General features: G+C 56.6%; 2 protein-coding genes and 1 long non-coding RNA gene across 3 annotated transcripts; 2 read left to right on the forward strand and 1 right to left on the reverse strand.

Moving 5' to 3' along the window:
• Window positions 1–1,958: 1,958 nt before the first annotated feature.
• On the reverse strand, window positions 1,959–8,975 carry LOC100539484 (uncharacterized). Its single transcript, XM_085215447.1, has 11 exons — window positions 8,952–8,975; window positions 8,449–8,487; window positions 7,678–7,830; window positions 7,536–7,609; window positions 6,968–7,065; window positions 6,756–6,879; window positions 6,255–6,353; window positions 5,925–5,990; window positions 4,973–5,089; window positions 4,720–4,892; window positions 1,959–3,646 (listed from the first exon to the last, which is right to left on the reverse strand). Exons 2-11 carry the CDS (start codon window positions 8,452–8,454, stop codon window positions 2,649–2,651), a joined length of 1,908 nt encoding a protein of 635 aa, XP_085071573.1. The 5' UTR covers window positions 8,455–8,487; window positions 8,952–8,975; the 3' UTR covers window positions 1,959–2,648.
• A 516-nt stretch (window positions 8,976–9,491) lies between these two features.
• LOC109365010 (uncharacterized) lies at window positions 9,492–11,692 on the forward strand. Its single transcript, XR_014880823.1, has 4 exons — window positions 9,492–9,623; window positions 10,441–10,491; window positions 10,607–10,746; window positions 11,555–11,692. It is a non-coding gene; the product is annotated as an uncharacterized LOC109365010 (long non-coding RNA).
• A 154-nt stretch (window positions 11,693–11,846) lies between these two features.
• On the forward strand, window positions 11,847–16,548 carry LOC146541875 (speedy protein 1-A-like). The gene is made up of 4 exons (XM_085215448.1): window positions 11,847–11,912; window positions 12,006–12,091; window positions 13,583–13,754; window positions 15,567–16,548. The coding sequence occupies exons 2-4, from the start codon at window positions 12,018–12,020 to the stop codon at window positions 15,831–15,833; spliced, it is 513 nt and encodes a 170-aa protein (XP_085071574.1). The 5' UTR covers window positions 11,847–11,912; window positions 12,006–12,017; the 3' UTR covers window positions 15,834–16,548.
• Window positions 16,549–16,648: the final 100 nt, after the last annotated feature.

Below are 16,648 nucleotides of genomic sequence, written 5' to 3' on the forward strand. Positions count from 1 at the left end.
AAAAAGCCAACACAACAACACGGCACCAAACTTGGGGTGAAACAGCGCTTCTTCGGTTAAACCTGGAGGTTTTTTTTTTTGCCTTGGATTCACCAAATCCCACCGGCTGACCCCAAATCTGAGCCTCGTTGGGTCTCCCCATCCTCAGGCTGCCTCTCTCAGCCTCCACCCCCCATCTCACCCCACATCTCCCCCCAACCAACCCCCTCCCCCACACCCCCCCCCAAGCCCCCAACCCCACACCGACCCCCCCTAAGCCCCCCATTCCTCCCCCAAACAAACCCCCCCCGCCCCCCAGATATAACCCCACACCTCCTACAGCCCCAAACCCCCTCACTCCCCCCCCCACCCCTCTATCTGCCCCCAGAGCCCCCACTCCCACCCCCCACCCAACTCACACCCCCATCTCCCCCCCACCCCACACTCCCCTCTCCTCTCAGTGCCCCCCAACCCCTCCAATTTCCCCTCAATAACCCCCCCATGACCCCGCCCCCCCTTAGAACCCCTCATTTCCCCCGACCCCATCCCACCTCCCCTCCACACCCCCCAATATCCCCCCATCCCCCTCTCTCCCCCACCCCAAACTCCCCCCTTCATCTCTCACTGCCCCCCAACCCACGAATTTCCCCTCAATACACCCCCCCTTAAACCACCCCCCACACAACCCCACCTTAAAACCCCTCATTTCCCCCCACCCCACGTCCCACCTCCCCCCCAAACACCCCACACCCCCCCATCTCAGAACCCCCCCAAACCTCCCCTCCCCCCCCACCTCAGAACCCCCCCGAAACCTCCCCTCCCCCCCCACAGCCCCCCCACCCCAAACTCCCCCCGCTCACCCCCTTCCCCGCCCCCTCACAAAACACCCACACGTTCCCGCTCTCCTCCCTCTCCCCCTTTGGCTTCACGCCCCCCGGAGCCCCCAGACCCAATTCCAGCCCCCCCCACTCACCCGGCCCCCGCCCTCCACCGCTGCGCTTCCCCTCCTCAGGGCCGCTCCTCCTTCACCGGAAGTCCCTCGGAGCGCGACACCTCACTTCCGGTCGGACCGCACCATTCCTCCTCTAATACAGGGGAACCCAAATTTCACTTCCTCTCTCCGTTCCCCTCCCATACAACTCCTGCCTCCCAGATGTTCCCTACGATTATACGGATATCTCCGCAGTTCCTCCTCTGCAGTGTTAAGGCGGTAAAAGCTCCGCACTCCCCGCACTAATCCAACAATTCCCCCCGCTCCGTTCCCGCACTTGGTACGGTCCGAACTGCCTCGCACGAAGGGGCGGTAACGCAAAGAGTCCCGTGTCTCGCTCTGATTGGCCCGCCCGCGCGGAGCTCGCCCTATCAGCAACCGCTTTTCTCTCCCTCGCTGCCCTGATTGGTTGTCAGCCCCCTCAAATCCCGCCTCCACGGTTTTGACAGACAGCAAAGCGTGGAGCGGAGAGGTAGAGCAGGTGGCTTCGCTTTTTCTCGCTTTTGATTGGACAGCGGGTGGGCGGGCGGACAATGGGAGGCGATGCCCGCGGAGGGGGCGGGGCTAAACCTCGCTCCGCCCACCGCGCTGAGGTAGGGGGCGGGAAAAAAAGGCGGGAAGAGCGCGAGAGGCGCCATTGCGGGAAACTGTGAGGGGAAATTGGAGCCATTCCTTATTTTCTGTCAGAAAACGCGATGTGAGGGGAAAAAAAAAAGCACTTTTCCTCATTTCCTATCAAGAAAAACTATGGGGAAATAGAACCTCTTCTCATTTTCTGTCAGGAAGTGGAATAGGAAGGGAAATCAATCACTTTTCCTCATTTTCTATCAGGAAGTAGAATAGGAAGGGAAATCAATCACTTTTCCTCATTTTCTATCAGCAAGCAGAACCATTTCTTCTCATTTTCTGCCAGGAAGCATTCCCCTCCTGGAACAGGCAGGAACGGAACGCTGTTTCTGCATTAGACGTTAAAAAGGGGGGACTGACCTGAAGAAGCAGAGCACAACGTGTTTGTATTTTGGAACTTGTTCTTACAAAGAGCCGATGTGAAAAAGTAGAAACACCGCCTACGTTAGCAACGTACTTTAGAAATAGAGTTGCTGAATGAGGTGATTAATTCTCGCTTGCAGAACTGCAGTAGTTTTTAAGTGTTCCAAATAATATAGGTAGAGAATTAAGGACTAGAAAGCATACTGTAGGGCTACGGGCCTCTACGCAGGGCTGGCTTGCCTCGCTCTGTGGGTAGGCTGGGATGCAACGGGCAGCCATGAAGATCCTCCCCTCCGTCCTCCTCCAAGCTTATCTCTGTGCAACGACGAGCAGAAGTGCGGAAACAACGACCGAGTGTTGAATGAGCAAAGACGAGGAGCTAACTAATTAGAGATATGTGCGTAGGTAGCAACAATTGATGCTCATCCAGTACCCCTATGTTGAGCGTCGGGAAGATGGCGACCCTGAAGCACTGGGCCAACGAGGAACCAGGGGAGAAAGAGATAAGCATCGAGTAACAGGGAATAAAAGATGTAAGATTGTAAAATGTGCGCTCTCCTGCTTGCCAAGAGGAATAAAATCTGCTTTATCAGAGATACCGCCTTGATAAATCAGCGAGGTATTTCCAACAAACCCAACGGAGCACTTTGGGAACCACAGCTCCTCCCCTTCGCTCCATACGGAACGCCTACGGAGAAGCGCAGGCATCGCGGCGCCTGGCTGCAGCCCTTCTCCTGGAGGAGCCCTCGGGGGGGCCGGACCTCCTCAGCAGCTCTTCCACCCTTCTCTGCAGGGCCGAGGTGGGTTTCCCATCCCACTTCCTCATGTTCTCCCCGTGATCTCGCAGGTAAAACCAGAAGGTGAGGCGTGGCACGCAGCCATCTTCGACCAGCGCTAGAGCAGAGCCGGAAGGACATCCATCTTGTCCATCTCGCGCAGCCAACTCGTCGAGTGGCGAGGACGAGGAGCAAAGCTTGGATTTTTTAAGCTGCTGGACCTCCCTGGACAGCTTTTTCACTTCTTCAGCCAACGCCCGCACCAGAGCGAAGCACTCCCTTTGAGGAGACGTGACTTTTTTATCGTATTCTCTTAGGAAACAACACAGGAGCCTCACAGAGATCGAGTTGTGGCACGTGCACTGCATGGCCGTCACCGTGCTGACGAATTCGGGCGGCGCGCTGTTGCTGAGATGCCACCATATCATGGGCGTGCATTTGATGCTGTCGGGGCAGCTGTTGGCATCGGGGTCGTTGGGGTCGAAGGATTCGTCGTACAGCATCTCCGCCAGCGCCAGCTCCCGTAGGTACCGGACGGCCTCATCTAAGGTGAACCAGGCACGCAGGCGGGGCATTACGTATCCCTGGTAGCGATAGCGCTGCCTGACGGCGCTCAGCATTCGCTTCCACAGGGTGAAGCTTCGGTCTTCCCTTCTGCAGATCATGCAGTCCACAGACGACTCGTTTGACAGAGATCCCAAGAGGCGGAGATTCCTGCCTTCCAAGTGAACGGAATCGGCGTCGTTGTCCCAGCAGCGCAGCAGCCACGCGGCGATCTTCTCACCCTCGAAGCGGGTGTAAAGTTCCCGGTAGCGCTGAATCATTTCCTGGGTCAGAGTTTCGGTTGATGGCTGCTCCTCTTCTTCCTCCTCTTCCTCCTCCTCCTCCTCCTCCTCATCAGAGGGATACCCTGAGAAGGACGGCAGAGGGATGGTAATCATTAACATCCGAAGGAGCGCTGGCTACAGGTATTGGAGGGGAGGGTTCCCACCCACGATCATAAGGATCTTTTTTTCCTTAAAGAAAGCCTCAAATGTGGGGCATGACGGAACTGCAAAGCTGAGAGATCAGAGCCCCAAAGGGAGCCCACAGCCCCCAAAGGGAGCCCACAGCCCCCCCCCCAGAGCCCCCAAAGGGAGCCCACAGCCCCCCCCCACAGCCCCCAAAGGGAGCCCACAGCCCCCCCCCACAGCCCCCAAAGGGAGCCCACAGCCCCCCTCAAAGCCCCCAAAGGGAGCCCACGCCCCCTCAAAGCCCCCAAGGGAGCCCACAGCCCCCCTCAGAGCCCCAAAGGGAGCCCACAGCCCCCCTCGAGCCCCCAGGAGCCCACAGCCCCCCCCACAGCCCCCAAAGGGAGCCCACAGCCCCCCCCTCCCCAGCCCCCAAAGGGAGCCCACAGCCCCCCCCCCCGGGAGCCCCCAAAGGGGACCCACAGCCCCCCCCAGAGCCCCCAAAGGGAGCCCATGGCCCCCCTCAGAGCCCCCAAAGGGAGCCCACAGCCCCCCCTAAGAGCCCCCAAAGGGAGCCCACGGTCCCCCCCTCACAGCCCCCCTCAGAGCCCCCAAAGGGAGCCCACGCCCCCCCCCCTCCCCCCCAGAGCCCCCATCCTACAGCTGACGGAAATCCCACACCCAACACCAGGCAACACCTGGAGGAGCTCAGCCTGAACATGGGTGAAAATCCCACTTTTTTGGGGGCACCTTGAAAGGAAATCTACAGTTCCGTGGCGTTCAGTTGCTCCCCATTGAGGTGTAAGGAAAAAGACGCTGCCCCAACATTTTGGGAGCAGCTGTGACAAAACCTCCGTGGTATTTTTGGGGTGTTTTGGGGGGGGGGGTCGGATACTCATAGTCCAGAGGCTGAAGAAATAGGGGGGAGAGGAGAAATAGGGGAGAGAAAAAAAAAAAAAACACCAAGATTTTGGGACGCAATGAAAGAAAACTGAATCTTTTTTTTTTTTTGGAGGGGTTTTCGGGTGCTCACACTCTTGGGGCTCAGGATCCGGAGAGCTCTGCGGTGGCGTCGAAGGCCGCGATGGAGGGTCGGGGGGCTGCACTGGAGGGTCGGGGGGCATCAGCTCAGGGTAGGACACGCGCTGGACGGGCATCCGACACATGGGACACGTCCACTGGCGCTGGAACCACGACCGCAGGCAGCTACGGGAGGAAAAAAAAAGACAGAATCCATCATCCCTCCTCTCTCCACAACCCCAAAACGATGCGATTTCAACCCAAACCTGGTGTGGAAGACGTGGCAGCACGGCAGAGCCGTCACCTCCGTCCCCATCTCCTCGCGGCAGATGATGCAGCCGTTGTCCTCGGCCGGCAGCTCCTCCAGGGTGGCACCGGGGAGGCTGCGTGGGATGGAATTATGGGGTAAAATCCCCCCCCTCCCCCCCGCCACGTCCCATAGGGGCGATGAGGACGGCCCTGAGGCTCTCCCTCCTCCCTCTCACCCGTCGTTTTTTTGTTCCATCACATCGTCAGTCAGATTTAAGGACAACCAGAACCTTCTCTATCTATTAAGTCTTCCCAGCCCATTCTTGAGGCAAAAATGAGCCGTTTACCCCCCAGGTTTTTGGTTCGGTCAGGTTTGGGGATACCCAGAACCTTCTTCTCTACCCGTAAGTTCTTCCCAACCCATTTTTTTGGGACAGAAATGAACCATTTCCCCCAAACCCGGCTCCGCTCACCTCGAGGCAGATCCCACTCCTCAAAAGAAACCAACAAAGCCAACAGCACGTTTCCTCCTCGCCACAACCCGCCGTTTTTAAAACTAATAAAAGCTTTTAATTACGTTTCAAGACGTCCATAAACCTCCTCTACCTACCAAGTCCTCCCAGCCCATTTTTGGGGGGTCACAAACGAGCCGCTTCCCTCAGATTTCGCTTCAACTTGCCTGAAGTTGGATCCCACCTCTCAGCACGAAGCCGACTGAACCCGGAACCCCTCGCTTTCTTTCGGCTCAACCCAAACTTCTGCTCAGGCTTAGGGATATCCACAATCCTTTCCCCCGCCCGCAGGCTCTTCCCAACCCCTTTTGGCTCTTCCCAACCCCTTTTGGGGGCAAAATGAGCCACATTCCCCCCCGGTTTTGCTTTATCCCGAGGTGGATCCACTCGAAAAGCACAGATGTCACCTCCAAGACCCCAAAAACGGGGAGGAAGGAGCGTTTATGGCGCAACTCACAGCGTGTTGCCGTTGCGATCGGCGCGGTACCACGTGAAGAGATCCACTGCTGCTTGCTTGAACTCCCTGGAAGGAAACTCGGGGCCGTTGGGGTGGTGAACGCGGCAGAAACAGCCCCCAAAACCAACAAAACCCCAAAAGCTGTGACTTTCTGAACCCCAAACAACTCCGGAGCCCTTCCTTCCACCTCCCAGCTGTCGCGTTGGCCGCCAACAGAGCGCTAAAGCAACCTTAGCGGTGACACATCGAGCTGCGATTGGTCACAGTGACCCCCTAAGAACCCAAATTTGGGAAAAATTGGAGGAAAACGAGGTCCCAAAAGGAACTCACGTCATGGTCAGGTATGCGGGGTGGGCGGCAAAGAGGGGAAGGTGCGGACTTCGATCATACTGACTATGAATCCCACGTAGAGGAGAAGCCTGGAGAAACCTGGGGGGGGGGATAAAAACCACGTTGGGTGCCATTCTTGGGGGGCAATGGGAGCTCAGAGGGGCTCAAAACGTCCTTTTTTGAGATGAGGATGGGAGAAGTTGGCTCGTGGGCAACCACAGCGCCGAGCGCTGGGGTTGGACAAACCCCAGCTAAACCCCAAATCCTCAGCGCTGGGCTCAACCAAATCCCCAAACCCTCCACGCTGAGCTCAAGCAGAACCCAAATCCCCAAAGCTGAGACGTTCTGAACCCCCAACACCTCTTTCTGACCCTCCTTTGCACGGAGCCTTCGCCGACCTCGGTGGCGACGCAACGAGCGGCGCTTGGCCCGCAGCGACCCCCCCCCCCCCCCCCAGGAGCCCAAAATGGGTTGAAAAAAGAGGAAAACGGGGCCTCGCACTGTCGATGACGGGGAAGCAGAGCTCGGAGAAGTCTCTGTTCTGCTGCGGGACTCCAAAGTTCTCCTTGCGGTCCTGGATGTAACTGGAGATGGTGGTGATCGCCGCGAACAACAGGATGAAGTGCTGGGGAAGGGAGGGGGACACACAGACTGTCTGTCTGTCCGCCCTATGGGGGATTCCGCCCCCTGCATGAGGAGGAGGAGGACGGTACCTCGAAGTAAAAGAAGATCTGGAACGGAGTTTGGTTGCTGAGGGAGCGGTGGGACATGGTCAGGTACGCGTTGACCACCATCAGCAAAAGCAGGAAGGCTGAAAGAGAGAAGGGAGAAACCCGCGGATGGAAAGGCTGCCCCAACCCCGTGGGAGATGAGCCCCAAAGAGGTGGGAAAAAGCCCTAAAATCCAGAGATTTTGCCCCGTTCCTCTTGTAGCCCTAAGAGGTGGAAAGAGCCCTTAAAATCCGCAGCGTTGCCTCGTCCTCGCATAGCTCAGACTCCCAGAAGTGAAAGACAGCCTTAAAACGCACTCACGCTGAATTCGGGGTCACACTCAGTCCCCACAGCTCGTTAACCCCCCCCCACCACATCCCCATACAACCCCGCTAATTAAGCGCCGAGCGCTCATTAGAATAATGAACCCGCGAGCCTGGCTGCCCCATGCAAACTCAGCCCCAGATTCTCTCCGCCAACCAGCTGGGGGTGCACAACAAACCCCAAACCCAAGGGGAAAGACGCGGCCCTGGCGCTTATTATGGGATGGGACCCCGAAGCTTTGACTCACAGACGAAGCAGAAACGCAAGAACTTGGAGAAGTAACGTCTTCTCACCTATGAGAAATGGGGATAGAGGGCGAGTCTGCCCCCGAATGAACATTTTTGGGGGTGTTTTTTTTGTGGGGGGGGGGTTTAGGGCTGAGCACTCACAACGCCCTCGTAGTTGTCAGCCACGCAGCGAAGGCATTTGAGGAAGGAGAGCAGGGCGAGCTGAGCCACAAAATCAAGGCGCAGGTCGGTCAGGAAGAAGAAGAAGGCCAGGCTGCTCTCCCAGAAAACGAGCCACAGGCGGTCTGCCAGGCGCTGCGGGGGAGAGGGGGGGACGTGAGGACCCCAAACGGGGACCTCAGAGCACTTAGAGGGGGGAGAAAGCCCTTAAAACCCCGCTGTGCTGCTCTGTGCTGCTGGAACCCAGCCCTAAATTGGTGAAAAACGCCTTGAAACACAGTGGTCTTGCCCCATTCCAATTGGATTCAGGTCCTTCCTGGTGAAATGAATCCTGAAACCCAGTTTGCTGTCATACCCCCATAGGATTTAGGTCCTTGCAGGTGGAATAAAGCTTTAAGCCCAATTCCATCACCCCACTGCCGTAGGATTCAGGTCCTTACAGGTGGATTTGACCCCTAAGCCCAGTTCTGTTATCCCATTCCCATAAAATTCAGGTCCTTGCAGATGGGGTCAACCCTTAAAATCCATCACACCCCCCCCGCCCCTACGAAGTTTAACCCCTCAGAGCTAAATGAACGTGGAATTCACTCCTACTGCCTCTTTCCCATTGAATTCAGGTCCTCAAAGCTCAAACAAACCCTTCAAATCCGTGACACCGCCCCGCTCCCATAGAACTGAGCTCCTGACAGGGCCTACATCCCATAATACTGCCTCCTCCTCCACCACAGCCCCCCCCCCCCCCCATGTGCTCACCGCCATCTCCTGCAGCACACAGGAGGGGGAGTGGAGGAGCTGTGGGGGGAGAAATGAAGGCCGAGTGTCAGAGCAAGGGCCAAAGGACCCCAAGTGGGGGGGGGGAAGGGGGGGGGGAAAAGCATCGCTGGGGGCTGAGCTGCACCAGAACGGGGGCGAGAGTGTGGGAATGAGACAGAAAATGGGGCAGTGGGACAGAAGGGGGGGGGAAAGGAAACTCAGAGGGACAAAGCGAGCGGGGTCAGGGAGGTTTGGGATCAAAACGAGGCAAAAAATGGGGCTGGGGGGCAAAAAAGGGGGCAAAAAAGGGGCAAAAAATGGGGCTGAACTACAGAACCCAAACGAACCCCTCCCCCTCCCTCAGCCCCACCCCCACCTGTTCAGACCCTCAGGACCGCCGCCCCCCCCAAACGACCCTCAGAACCGCTTCCCCCCCAGACCCAAACTCCGCCGCCCGCCCCTCCGCCGCTGCGCGCCCTCCTTCAGGGCCGTTCCTCCATCACCGGAAGTCCCTCGGAGCGCGACACCTCACTTCCGGTCGGACCGCACCATTCCTCCTCTAATACAGGGGAACCCAAATTTCACTTCCTCTCTCCGTTCCCCTCCCATACAACTCCTGCCTCCCAGATGTTCTCTACGATTATACGGATATCTCCGCAGTTCCTCCCCTGCAGTGTTACGGCGGTAAAAGCTCCGCACTCCCCGCACAAATCCAACAGTTCCCCCCCGCTCCGTTCCCGCACTTGGTACGGTCCGAACTGCCTCGCACGAAGGGGCAGCAACGCACAGAGTCCGGTGTCTCGCTCTGATTGGCCCGCCCGCGCGGAGCTCAGCCTATCAGAAATGCCCTCGCTTTCCCTCTTGCTTTTGATTGGTTGTCACCACCCTCACGTCCCACCTTCACACGTTTGACAGACAGCAAAGCGTGAGGCGGAGGGGTAGAGCAGGTGGCTTCACTTTTCCGCGCTTCTGATTGGTCGCCGAGGCGGGCAAGAGGTCAATAGAAGGTGGTGCTCACTGAGGGGGCGGGGCTAACTATCGTCCCGCCCACCGCGCTGAGGAGAGGGCGGGGGGTGGAAAAAGGCGGGAAGGGCGGCTGGGAGTTTCTGTGTGGCTCTGAGGAAAATTGGCTTTTTTTCCTCCGTTTTCTGAGGGAAAAAATGGGTCGTCACGAGGTAAAGTTCCCTCAGTGCCCTTTTGGGGGTGGAAGGAGTCATTGGAGCCTTTTTGTGGTGTTTTTGAGTGGGATTTGGGGGTGAAAAGGGTGAGAAACGGCACTGCTCTGTGAGGGGGAAGAAATAATACTGTAGTTTTATTTCTTTTTCTGTTAGGAAACGTAATTTTTGTGGAAATTATGCTTTTTTTCCTGTCATTTTCTGTCAATTGTGGGAAAATAACGCTTTTTTTTGCTTCATTTTCTGCCAGAAACTGTGAATTATGTGGAAATAATGCCTTTTTTCCCCTTTTCCTATCAGAAATCGTAAAATATGGGAAATTAGTCCTTTCTCCCCGTTTTCTGTCTGGAAATGTGAAATTATGTGCAAATAACCCCTATTTTCTCTCAGGAAAATTCTTCCAGCGAGCAGCGAGGGCCCCTCAGCAGTGCTCTGAAATAAGGACCCCAAACTCTGATTTTCTCACTTTTTTTTTCTCAGCTTTTGGTGGATTTTTCACTCTTTTTGCCCACTCTCACGAGGGCGGTGGACACCTCGTTTATTTGAGTGGAAAAAGGAGGAAACCTGCAGATTTTTGGTCACTTTCCCCTTTTTATAGTCACAAATGGAGGAAATTCCCCTCCTACGAAGGAGAAAAGTTTTCTTTTCAGCACTTCAACCCCAATAGTGGCTCTTTTATTGGTTATCATTTCTCCCCTTTGCGTTGGTTTTTACCTCTTTGCTTCTTCAGTGTCAATAATTACATTTCCTTATCCCCATCTCAACCAATAAAACCAAACTTAAGTGCTTTATTTATCCTTTTTTTGCTTTTTTTCAGCTCCTGCACCCAACGGATGGCATCAATCAGGGCCCTTTGGATCCTTCTGAGGTTGACATCCCCTTCTAATATGAAAACATCTCAATTTCAGCATTAATACTTTTTTTAACTCCTTCTTTGTAACCAAGTTCCTTCATTTTAACTGAATTCCTTCCTTTTAACGCAGATTTAAGTGTCTGAAAGCAGATTTTATCCCTTTGGAAGCACAGATCTCAGCTCCGCCTTCGCAGCACTTTGGATCCTTTCACTTTTTGCTACAAATATGTGTATAAATGTTGCCTTTTTCACCTTAAATGTCCTCCTCAGGTGCATTTTGAGGCATTTTAGGGGGTTTTAATGGGTGTTGAGCTCCTTAGGGCTGACTGGGGAGGGGGGGGGTGTCCATTGTTGGTGGGGGTATAGATGGTGATGCCAAGTTTTGGGGGAAAATGGGGTAAAATAAGGGGGGAAAGGGACAAAATGGGGGAGGGGAGGTGGGGTGGAAACTGGGGGGGCAGGGGGGGAAATGAGGGAGAAATTGGGGGTGGGAGCAAAACTGGGGGGAGAGGAGAGGATGAAATGAGGGGGATGGGAATGAGATTGGGGGAGGGGGGGAACTGGGGGAGAGTGTAATTAATGGGGTGAAATGGGGGGTGAAAGGGGGGGGACGAATTTGAGGGGGAGAGGGAAATTGGGGTTGGAGGGAGGGGGTGAAATTAGGGGGAGGACAAAACTTGGGGGGGTAATGGAGGGGGTGAAGTGGGGGGGGTCTCAGTTTGGGGCTTGGGGGGTTCTGGGTGTTTTTTGGGGGGGTTCTGGGGTCGCGGGGATGGAATTGGGGCGTTTTGGTGCTGGGGGGGGGTCTGGTTTGGGGTTTAGGATTTGGGGTGTTAAAGTGTGTGGAGGGGGAGGGGGGATGGGTTTGGGGTGTCAAAGTGGGGGCTTGGGGGGGCCTCAATTTGGGTGTCAAACTGGGGGGGGGCTCTGGGTTTGGAGGTTTCCTGTTTGTTTCTTTTTTCTTTTTTTTGGGGGGGGGGGGGGGGTCAGATTTTCTTCATCAGGATCCGGGGGTATTTTGCTCAATTTAGGGGGGGGCTTCAAGGATCTGTTTTTTCCCCCCCCCCCTTCTCCCCAGGGCACCACAAAGGACCCCCCCTCCACCCCACCCCAACCAGGCACCCAAAGACCCCCCCGGGACCCCCCCAGGAGCCTCCATTTGCACCGCCACGAGCGCGAGGCCTTCTTTGCCCTGCTGGGTAAGCACCAAAACCACCCCAAAACCACCAAAAATCACCATTTTTTTCCGCCATTTACACCAAATCCGATCCCCAAAATGGTAAAAATTCACCATTTTTCACCATTTACCTAAAAAAAAAAACACAAAAAAACACCTGACAAATTATCCCATAACTCCGCTGTCGTTTCCCCCTCCAGAGGACAGCGTGGTGCAGGAGTTCCTCTCCACAGATGTCTGCTATAGGATTTCTGATAAGGTAGAAACGCCCAGGTTCCTTTTTAACCATTTTTCCCTTTTTTTGGCCCGAATCTGTGCTTTATTTGGTGGAGTTTTGCTCTTTTTTTTTCAGTACTTATTGGCCATGGTGCTGACGTACTTCAAGCGCGCCGCGCTGCCCACCAGTGAATACAGCCGCATCAACCTCTTCACCGCGCTGTACGTGCTGCTCCTTCACACAGCCCTCGTTAATTAGCGGGCTCCTAACGAGGCGCTCGTTAATTAATCAGGCTCAGAAAATTACGGGGAGGGGGGGGTTAACCTCGGTCTGAATGGATCCTGGGGTTCTGTGCTTGCTTTCTAAGAGGGGTGGCTGCAAAATGTGGGGGTGGGGGTGTGTCCCCCCCCCTCAGTTTGGTGGTGGGTTTTGGGGGTGTCCCCCCCAATTTGGGGCTGGATGGGTTTTGGGGGTGTCCCCCCCCTCAATTTGGAGTGGGGTTTGGGGGTCTCTCCCTTCTCAATTAGGGGCTGGGTGGGGATTTGGGGGCATCCCTCCCCTCAATTTGGGGCTGGGGGCTCAGGGGTGTCCACCCTTCATTTTGGGGTCAGGTTTGGGGGTGTCTCCCCCTCAATTTGGGGCTGGGGTCTCAGGGGTGTCCACCCTTCATTTTGGGGTGATTTGGGGGCATCCCCCCCTCAATTTGGGGCTGGGGGCTCAGGGGTGTCCACCCTTCATTTTGGGGTCAGCTTTGGGGGTGTCTCCCCCCCACATCTGTGATGGAGGCTTGGGGGTGCCCCCCCCCAAATTGGTTTTTAGGGGTCCCACCACCCAAATTAGGAGTTGGAGCTCCTTCCCTCCACCCTATTTGGGGTCCTTTGGGGATTTCCCTCTTTCCCCTCAAATTTGGGGCTGGGGACTCAGGGGTGTCCACCCTTCATTTTGGGGTGATTTGGGGGCATCCCCCCCTCAATTTGGGGCTGGGGGCTCAGGGGTGTCCACCCTTCATTTTGGGTGATTTGGGGGCATCCTCCCCTCAATTTGGGTTGGGGGCTCAGGGGTGTCCACCCTTCATTTTGGGTCAGGTTTGGGGCGTCCCCCCCTCAATTTGGGGCTGGGGGCTCAGGGGTGTCCACCCTTCATTTTGGGGTGATTTGGGGGCATCCCCCCCTCAATTTGGGGTTGGGGGCTCAGGGGTGTCCACCCTTCACTTTGGGGTCAGCTTTGGGGTGTCTCCCCCCCACATCTGTGATGGAGGCTTGGGGGTGTCCCCCCCAAATTGCTTTTTAGGGGTCCCCACACCCAAATTAGGAGTTGGAGCTCCTCCCCTCCACCCTATTTGGGGTCCTTTGGGGATTTCCCTCTTTCCCCTCAAATTTGGGGCTGGGGGCTCAGGGGTGTCCACCCTTCATTTTGGGGTGATTTGGGGGCATCCCCCCCCCTGAATTTGGGGCTGGGGGCTCAGGGGTGTCCACCCTTCATTTTGGGGTCAGCTTTGGGGGTGTCTCCCCCCCACATCTGTGATGGAGGCTTGGGGGTGTCCCCCCCCAAATTGGTTTTTAGGGGTCCCACCACCCAAATTAGGAGTTGGAGCTCCTCCCCTCCACCCTATTTGGGGTCCTTTGGGGATTTCCCTCTTTCCCCTCAAATTTGAGGGCGGGCTCTTGGGGTTCCCCCCCCCAATCCGGAGTCGAATTTTGGGGTCCCCCCAGATACCTGGCCAACGACATGGAGGAGGACGAGGAGGAGCACAAATACGAGATCTTCCCCTGGGCTCTGGGCCGGGGTTGGCGTCGCCTCTTCCCTCGCTTCCTCCGCCGCCGCGATCGCCTCTGGGCCCGCATGAGATACAGGGCTGCAGTCAGCAGGCACTGCTGCGACGAGGTCAGCCCCAAAATCCCCTCATTTCACCCCAAAATCCCCCTCGTTTCCAACCCCGAATCCCTTCCGGGTGGGTGGGAATGGAGAGGAGATGGAGCTCGAGCTCCGTGCTGTCAGCGCTCGGCCCCCCGCTTTCAGATGGCGTTTCCCATCCAGACCCAAAATGCTGGGTTTTGGAACGCGCTTCTCCTTCCTTATCCGATTCTGGGGGGGGCGGGGGGGGGGAGCCGAGCTCAGTTTCAAGTCTAAAAAGTGACGTTTTGGGGCTCTGCTGCCAAACTCTCACCCTTGATGCAAAACAAGGACAGCTGCGGTGACCCCACATCGCTCCTGCCCCATTGAGCCTCCTATCCCCCCCATTAACCTCCCTACACCCCTTTAACCCCCCAATTCCTCACCCCCCCACCCCATTAACCCCTCATCTCCCCCCCACCCCTCCCATTAAGCCCCCAATTCCTCACCCCCTGTCCCATTAACCCCTCATCTCCCCCCATTAACCCCCCAATTCCTCATCCCCCATTAACCCCCAATTCCTCATCCCCCCATTAACCCCCAATTCCTCAACCCCCCACCCCATTAACCCCTCATGTCCCCCATATTAACCCCCCAATTCCTCACCCCCCACCCCATTAACCCCTCATCTCCCCCCTCATCCCCCATTAACCCTCCAAATCCTCACGCCCCCCACCCCATTAACCCCTCATCTCCCCCCAATTAACCCCCCAATTCCTCACCCTCCCACCCCATTAACCCCTCACGTCCCCCCATTAACCCCCCAATTCCTCACCCCCCACCCCATTAACCCCTCATCTCCCCCCCTCATGTCCCCCCCATTAACCCCCCAATTCCTCACCCCCCCACCCCATTAACCCCTCATCTCCCCCCCATTAACCCCCCAATTTTTCACCCTCCCACCCCATTAACCCCTCATCTCCCCCCATCCCCCCAATTAACTCCCCAATTCCTCACCCCCCACCCCATTAACCCCTCATTTCCCCGTCCCCCCATTAACCCCCCAATTCCTCACCCCCCCCACCCCATTAACCCCTCATCTCCCCCCGTCCCCCCCATTAACCCCCAATTCCTCACCCCCCCACCCCATTAACCCCTCATCTCCCCCCCTCATGTCCCCCCCATTAACCCCCAATTCCTCACCCCCCCACCCCATTAACCCCTCATCTCCCCCAATTAACCCCCCCAATTCCTCACCCCCCCACCCCATTAACCCCTCATCTCCCCCCGTCCCCCCCAATTAACCCCCCAATTCCTCACCCCCCCACCCCATTAACTCCTCATCTCCCCCCGTCCCCCCCACTAACCCCCCAATTCCTCACCCTCCCACCCCATTAACCCCTCATCTCCCCCTGTCCCCCCATTAACCCCCCAATTCCTCACCCCCCACCCCATTAACCCTCATCTCCCCCTGTCCCCCCCATTAACCCCCAATTCCTCACCCCCCCACCCCATTAACCCTTCATGTCCGCCCCATTAACCCCCCAATTCCTCACCCCCCACCCCATTAACCCCTCATCTCCCCCTGTCCCCCCCATTAACCCCCAATTCCTCACCCCCCCATCCTATTAACTCCTCATCCCCCCCCCTTTGCCCTCCATTAATCCCCCCAACCCCTCCCTCCTCCCCATGCCCCCAATAACCCCCCTACCCCCAATTAACCCTTCATCTCCCCCCTTGCCCCCCATTAACCCCCCCCCATTAACCCTTCATCTCTCCCCTATTTATCCCCGGACCCCTCATCCCCCTCTCCCCCCATTTTTACCCAAATCCCCTCATTTTTTCCCCCCCCCCAATTTTCAGATCATGGCCTCCGACCCCTCGCACTGGGCCTGGCTCCGTGAGCGCCCTGCGCAGCACAGCGGTGCCATGCGCCCCTATGGAAGAGACCCCCGGGACCCCCAGCCCTCCGGCTGCCCCCGCTGCTGCCCACCCCCCCCCACCGCCCCCCGGGAGGAGGAAGAAGAGGAGGAGGAGGAGGAAGAGCACAGAGCTCCATGGCCGCCCTCCATGGTCATCCTCCCGCTGCAGAGTACGTCCCCGCTTCCCAACGGTGCCGAAACGCGTTGATTTCACCCCAAAAATCAGCCTGGGGGGCGGGGGGGAACGGGGGGGGTTTGAGATTGGGGTCTGCGTTCCCAACGCTTCCCTCGCAGCTCGCAGTGCTGATTTCTGCGGTTTTTAACCCAAAATCTCTTTGGTTGGGGTCGCGCTGAGCTGCTTCTCAGTACTGATATTTTTGGGGGTGGTTTTCTCTATTTTTATGATTCCACGAGGAGAAGGGAAAAAAAAAATGATAATTTCAGACCCCAAATCTCTTGGATTTCTGCTGAGTGTCACCGCTCTGATGCTGCCCTCGCTTCATTTTGCCCTTTTTCCCCACTTTCAGCCCCAAAAGTCGCCCGTCTCTCTGTGTCACGAGGGGGGTCTGCATCTGAGATTGTGTGCAAAAAGAAAAAAAAAAAAACAAAAACACGCAAAAAAGGGAAAAAAAAACCACGTTATGCAGTATTAAAAACTGGTTGTTTTTGCACTTTGGGCGTCGGGTTGGAGAGAGAGAGCGAAATTTGGGGGAAAGAGGGGAAAAGCAAAGGGAAATTTGGGTGGAAAAGGGGAAAATGGGGATGGGAGGGGATGGAAGTGCTGATTTTTGGTGGTGCAGAGACTGCAGGCGTCGCCCAGACTGTCGCACGTGTGTCACACGCGTGTCCTGGCCCTGCACGCGTGTCCCAGACTGTCACATTATGTGGCCCCACTGCTACCTGCCCCACACCTGTACATGCGTGTCCTAATGCCACACACATGTTCTGGCCCCACATGCATGTGCCCTGCCCCACACACACGTGTACACACGTGTTCTGGCCCCCCACACACACGTGTTCTGG

This window comes from Meleagris gallopavo, unplaced genomic scaffold, assembly GCF_905368555.1.
Source record: "Meleagris gallopavo unplaced genomic scaffold, MGAL_WU_HG_1.1 scaffold_39, whole genome shotgun sequence".
NCBI classification, from domain to species: Eukaryota; Metazoa; Chordata; class Aves; order Galliformes; family Phasianidae; genus Meleagris; species Meleagris gallopavo.